This window comes from Nothoprocta perdicaria, unplaced genomic scaffold, assembly GCF_003342845.1.
Source record: "Nothoprocta perdicaria isolate Ctin4 unplaced genomic scaffold, notPer1 scaffold_213, whole genome shotgun sequence".
In the NCBI taxonomy this organism is placed as follows: domain Eukaryota; kingdom Metazoa; phylum Chordata; class Aves; order Tinamiformes; family Tinamidae; genus Nothoprocta; species Nothoprocta perdicaria.
In genome coordinates, this window is record NW_020455350.1 from 1,029,914 (window position 1) to 1,036,494 (window position 6,581).

Sequence of the window (6,581 nt, forward strand, 5' to 3'; positions counted from 1 at the left end):
TGCTGGCATTATTTGTCAAGATAACAAGTTTCTCTCAGATTCTGCCTAGCTCCATGCTACATCTCAAGTGTTCAGCATGAGGACCAGTTACACCTTCACTTGCCTGGAGAAGTCCTCATTTTCCTGTGTTTTCACTCCTCATTTCTGAATATATGAAACTTACTCTGGAAGTAACATAAGTAGATTTCGCGAATTGATTCCAAACATATCAGTCTGTTATTCATAAAGTCTTCTAATTCTGATAATGTGCCCAGCTACTTGTCTTAACCTGTCTGCTTTGGAGAGAATAGCTAACTAGTATTTGGCAATTGGTGAATGGTGCTTAAGATGACAATATTGAATCTTCTGAAGAGAAGCTTAATCCTCATATTTTTTTTTAAGGCATCATAAAATTCTTTTTGTGAAAATATTACATCCGTGCCAAGTGTCCCTTCGTTTTCTTTCCAGACGATGAAGACAGTGAATGTTTTAATGGAGAGGGCAAAGTGCACCCTTCACCTGGCCCCAACCAGTCATACCTCTGCATCCCGTTTCAGAAGAATGAAGACTGGGATGGGCCTTCTAGCGATGCCAATGAGGAGTCCACTCCTGTGAACTCTGCCACCAGCACCCCACAGCTGACCCCCACAAACAGCCTCAAACGCAGCGGCTCCCACCACAAACGGTGTGAGGTTGCTCTGCTTGGCTGTGGGGCGGTGCTGGCTGCTGCAGGCCTGGGCTTTGACCTGCTAGAAGCAGGGAAGTGTCAGCTGTTGATTGAGGAGGAGCCAGAACCACCCAAGGAGGAGAAGAAGAAGCGTGACAGCATTTTCCAGCGAGCCGGACGTCCACGTAGGAGCACGAGCCCACCTTCCCGGAAGATCTTCAAGAAAGAGGAGCCCACGTTGTTTCTGGGCGAGCCATCCACATCCCTGACCCTTCTTTCCCTGTCTTCCATTTCTGAATGTAATTCCACCCGCTCCCTGCTGCGCTCGGACAGTGATGAGATTGTGGTGTATGAAATGCCTGTCAGCCCCGTGACAGTCAAGGCTCCCTTGCCAGCCATTAACAACCCGCTGGTCAACGTGCAGATTGAGAGGTTCAAACAAGACCCCAACCAGTCCCTGACTCCCACACACGTGACAGTCTCTTCCCACCCGCAGCAAGGTGGGCACAGGCGCACACCTTCCGACGGGGCCATCAAAGGGACCGGACTCCTTGTCAATGGATGCCCAACCAGCGGGTGCCCTTCCAGTAGCTGCTTAACTGGAACGCTAGGAGCAGGTAGGTTTTCAGCCCTCTTCCTTGACCTTTTCATAAGAAATGAATTCGTAAAATAATTTTCTGTTACAGAAACTTGAAGCAGTTAAGTCTGGATGTCTCAAGTAGTTTGGGGTTGTTAACTGTAGTCATTTGCAAGCAAGAGGCATCTTCCAGGCTAGTGTTTTTACCATTACAGTCTTTAAGCGGTTTTGAGGTTTGATAACTTAAATGCTTTCCTGTTTTTTCACTCTAGTAAGAATTCAGGAAAAAAGAGAACTAAGATACAAAACTAAAATCTGACTGAAGTAGACTTTTTCCAGTCGCAGAACAGAACATAAATGTATCTGCTGAATGAATCTGTAGTAGAATTTAGAGCTGAGAGCTCTCATTTAAGTATTCATGGAGACTACTTTAAAGCTATGTTGTGTTTTTGAGAAGAAAAGGAAGAACTGCACAGAATTGTCCACGGAGACGATTTAGTCAGAGCATGAAGAAAGCAATTGAGACAATGCACAGGATGCTCTGCCAAGTGAAACGGGTGTTCCTCAGTAATGTATACAGAACAGGAGAGGAAAAAAAATGGAAAAGAATCTCTTGAAACTGGTTGAAGGTTACTGGTAAAGATGCAAAGGTTGTGGCTTCTGAAAAAGAGGCTTTCTACCTTGAAAATGTCTTCACAGTGCGAATAATAAGCTAAGATCTGTTGAAATCTGTTGGAGCTGTTTAGCAGTGATACCTAACGTGCTTTCCTCCTCTTTCATGTTCTGTGTGGCGGACAGGTGTATTAAAAACACCTAGTCCAAGCCGAGATCCGAATGAGGTCCCTCGCCTGCCAGACCCCAACCTGGTTTTCCCTCCGACGCCGAGACGCTGGAACGCGCAGCAGGACCCTGCCCTGGAGCGGCCCAAGACGCTGGAGTTCCTGCCGCGGCCGCGGCCCGCGGCCAGCCGCCAGCGCCTGGACCCGTGGTGGTTTGTGTCCCCCAGCAATGCCAAGGGGGAATCCTCTGCCAACAGCTCGAGCACTGACACTCCCAGCAACCTGGACTCTTGTTTTGCTAGTAGCAGCAGCACTGTGGAAGAGAGAGCCGGACTTCCCGCGCTGCTTCCTTTCCAGGTGGGTCTTCCTGTAGAGGAGCGGACGCTGTTGGACATAGATGCTGAGGGGCAGAGCCAGGACAGCACCGTTCCGCTGTGCAGGAGTGAACTTAACACACACAAAACTGCAGCGTATGAGCTCAAGCAGGAGTTCTGGTCTTAGTATGAAATCCGCTGGGGACAGGAAGCCCCTTTAAATTCAATCCTACTTCTTGCACTGAGAATGCACTTTGAAGACAGAGGAAATGGAGGGATGCTACAGAGATCATATCATGGTGCTGCCTCTGCTGAAGATGTGTTTTCCGACTGCTTGATTTTCGTGGTCTGCAGCTGGAAGTAACTTGGCAACTCAAAGCTGCTGACTTTTGCTGTGGGGCTTTTCTGTAGTCTTCCCTGTCCTTACTGCAGGTTCAAGCTGCAGTAAACCAAAATTACCATATCAAAACCTGGTTACCTGTAGGATTTGGTTCTTGCAGTATATTGGTAACTATCCTGGTATTAATCAATATTTCCCAAACTCAAGTATTACACTACAGCAGACACTAGCGTTCAGTGTTTTCCCAAGGCTTCCAGCATGTAAACAAATAAATATTTGGCAATTAACCTCTCTGAAATGCTTTCAGATCATGAGATAGGCCTGGGAATCAGAGTGCCCCCAGTGAAGGAGCAGCAGCTACGTTACACTCCCTTGCCCTCATTGCTCACGTGCTAGATGCAGCTTGCCGAGGGAGGGTGCAGAGTCTCTGTCCATGGAGAACCTGGAGAACAAATTCAAGTGTCAGGAAGGAATAGGTGTCCGTGAGTCTGCTCTGAGGCAGGGTGGATGGACTTCGATGACCTCTTGAGGTCCCTCTCAGCCCTATTTTTCTATGACCCTATGCTTTCAAAGTGATGAAGGGGGTTGGTGTGGCTCTTTAACTAGCTTTTTGGTTTTGGGCTTTGGATCCACCAGCCGCCACCTTTTCCTGTATCCCAGGCTCGTGATCAAGCTGCTTCAGCTCTGGGAAGGGAACTGACTGGCATTCTTCCTTTAAAGCTGTGGTGACTTGCAGAAGCAAGTTCTTATGTGTCCCCTTTTCTTTTTTTTTCTCTCATTTTTTTGATTTTTTTCTTCATGTTTTCTCTCTTGTTTAACCTCTCTTCTCATGGTTTTTGTTATGAATCAGCTTGGGTCTTGACATGCAAGACTGTTCTAATGCACACTGATTTTTCAGATGGAGACCGTGTCGTTTGGTAGTTGGATTGTGCAAATAGGGATCAAAACAACTGGATTCTGTTCAGATTTGCCACTGACTCACTGTGTGACTTTGGGCAAATAATGTAACCTCTGTGCCTGAATTTCCCCATCTGTAAATAATAGGGATAATACCTACCTCACAGGGGGTGGTTTAGGACATTTGTGGTGTGTATAAAGTCCTTTGAGATCTTTGCGTGGAAGGCACTATAGACATGCAAAACATGCATTATTCTTGTTTAAAAATAGTGAAATCCCCCAAGTCTGGAGCAGGAACAGGCCCCTGTCCTGAAGGCTGAAAGTCCCACAGCTATGGGGTGCTGCAGCTCAGTTTTCTGTACAGACATTGTGTCTGTGCCTGTACAGCAATATCTTATGGGCTTGAGGGAAGAGCTTCACCCTTTTCCCAGGCTCTCTGGGTAAGGGATGTGGCCTTTCCATTAGTATTTTAGGGTAGGCTGCTTCCTTGCAAGGTACAGCAAGGACACACGAGAGAGCAGATGTTTGTAACCTAAAAGGCAGCATGTGAGGGGAAGGACGGGGCTAGGATTGAATTTGGGGTTTGAGGGCTAAAACCAGCATGTTGCCATTAGCCAAGTACACCCCCTTTTGGGGCAAATACTGTAGGTTATCATGCAGAAAGGGCACATGTTTCTCACGTTCTCATCACGTTCTGTGAAGGATGGTTAATGGCAGAGTTGTTTAGTGCTGCCTTCCCCATCGTGTGCTCCAGAGCTAGCACTAACGATGCTCCACTAGCAGCAGCTGCTGCTGGATAGACCACATATTCTGGTGTAATTCCGGGGGTGAAATACTTACTTGAAAATGAAATCTGCTGTGTCTGCCGTTTATTTTGTTAAAAGTAGGCTTTTAGCATTATTAATTTCTTACACATTCATCCTTTTGCTTTCTATTTCTGTACCCTCGATTTATTTGTGATCCAGAGACTTAAAAAGAGGGGAGAAAAAAATCACAAGCAGATGGTTAATTTTAATTGTGCTGTAGAAACAGACTCGAGGAAAGCCCAGCCAGCGGGTGTGTCACAGGGACCGTGTGGAGATGAAAACCATCTAATTTGCAGTTGCCTTTATCCTTTAAAAAATCTGAAACACTGGATTAGCTGTTCTGAAATGTCACGCTCTCCAATTTAAAAAAAAAAAAAAGGAAAAAAAAAGTCATTGCAAAAGTCATAGAAAGCAACATCTGCTCTGCAAAGGCATCACCTGCCATAGCTCTGTTCAGACAGCAGTGTTCAAAGTCCTTCAGCTTGTTTGGAAAGGGAGGTCCCCCACCTTCCAGGCGGCCCTGCTTTCGCTCAGCCCACGAGCCCTTCCTGCCGTGGGCCAGCTGCTTTTGCAAAAAAGAACTGGATTTTTTTATCCATTTCCCAGTAAGCAAAACATCTGTACAACCCTGTTATGTCACCTTTTTTTGCTTCGGAAGTTGAAAAGCTGAGAGGAAATCCCTTTCCTCTGTCTGCCTTTTAGATAATGAGCTGGTGCTCGTGGTGTGCAGCTATCCTGTTAGGAGGGTTTTGCTCCGAAGGGCATTGGCCACTAACCACAAACGGCCAAAAAGAAGCCGTGTAGGATGGATCTGGAGTCCCAGCTCCTACCAGGATGCTCCCTTTTCCTCAGCTGCCGGAGAAACCGAGCGGGAGCCCCAGGAGGTTTCTTAAGCACTTCTTGGCTGTGGGATCCAAGCACTTCTTGGATCTTGGGATCCAGCCTGTGAGCCTCGGGCAGGGAGAGGGGTGCCAAGGCCTGTCGTGCTCAGAGACCTCTCCTGATGCTGTCACCAGGGCCAGAGGCCGTGTGCATGCGTGACTTTAGGCCGTGACGTTTCCCTGTGTCCACCTACCCCGACCCTGGCTTGATTTCTCTCCTGCCCTGATGTGTTTTTTCCCTGTTGCAGGACTGCTGGTGCTCCAAATCTCGAAAGAAGTGCTTCGCTGTAGTGCACTAGATTCCCGAGAAGATAGAAGCCAGTCAGAAAAGCTCCCAAATCCCCTTCTCCTCCTGGTTCTGGAGAAGCATCTTAGGATAAAGTTCGTTGATATCCTCCATAGCAGTGTGCTCTTGAGAGAGATGGTGAAAATCTTGCGAGAGATGGTGAAAATCGTGCTATAAAAATATTATAATAAATGTACCCGTTCTTCAGTATCTGAATAAGGTGCACATGGTTTTTTGCCAAGAAAATGAGGAAAAGATAGCACGAGAACATGAAACCACTGAGCAAAGATAAAATGGCAAAAAAATGGAGTGAAATATGTGAAATACAAGACTCGCAAAGCAAGAGGATATTTTTTATTACCAATAATAACTAACAGCAGCAAACAAGATAGTTGCTGAGAAAAAAATCTCGTCTGGAAAAACTTACATTCAGTAATTTGTGGCATTAATGTATTAATTTAGGAAACGGAAAAAGTTTGCCAGCCCTTAAAAATATGCTGTTCTTAGGTCTCTTTTCTCCTGTAAAATTGAAGGGAAAGCACAATTATAGCAACCAATAATAAAAAAAAAAGATAAACTTTGGATACACTTCTACTGGTTTCACCAAAGTTGTGTGGAACAGATAGAGAGAGAAAAGCATTTATGTCCAAACCCAGGTGCTGATGGCTCTGGGCTTGTTCTCCTAGTATTGTTCCTCACGGGCTGCACAGTGCTCTGCTTTGCCATCGGGTAGGTTTTATTTCCTTTAGCTCCTTATTAGAAGTGCTAATGTAACTTTTTGTATTATTTTTTTGCTCTCCGGTTATTATTTCAGTGCGTTATCCTCAGTATGGGGCAGGGAACCTCAGTGCAAATCTTCTTTTTGCAGTGGGTTTCCAACAAAGTGAGTATTTTCAAAGTCAAAATTTTTGTCATGGGCTCAGCAAGACCTCTTCTGGTGTAGCATGCTTTTATGATGAAGTATTTTTCCGTACCCCTAGGAAATGGGGTAGTTGCTTTCCTCTCCATAGCATGTTGTTGTCTTAAGACTTTATATGGTCAGTACTGCACAGAGA

General features: G+C 45.9%; 1 protein-coding gene across 1 annotated transcript in view; it reads left to right on the forward strand.

Annotated features, from left to right (window-relative positions):
- MAP3K9 (mitogen-activated protein kinase kinase kinase 9) overlaps window positions 1-6,323 on the forward strand; it is a 44,470-nt gene extending 38,147 nt beyond the window's left edge. The window contains exons 9-11 of the mRNA XM_026038610.1: window positions 448-1,263; window positions 2,022-2,359; window positions 5,489-6,323. Coding sequence (XP_025894395.1) covers window positions 448-1,263; window positions 2,022-2,359; window positions 5,489-5,539 — 1,205 coding nt within the window. The 3' untranslated portion in view covers window positions 5,540-6,323. The remainder of the gene's footprint in view (window positions 1-447; window positions 1,264-2,021; window positions 2,360-5,488) is intronic.
- Window positions 6,324-6,581: the final 258 nt, after the last annotated feature.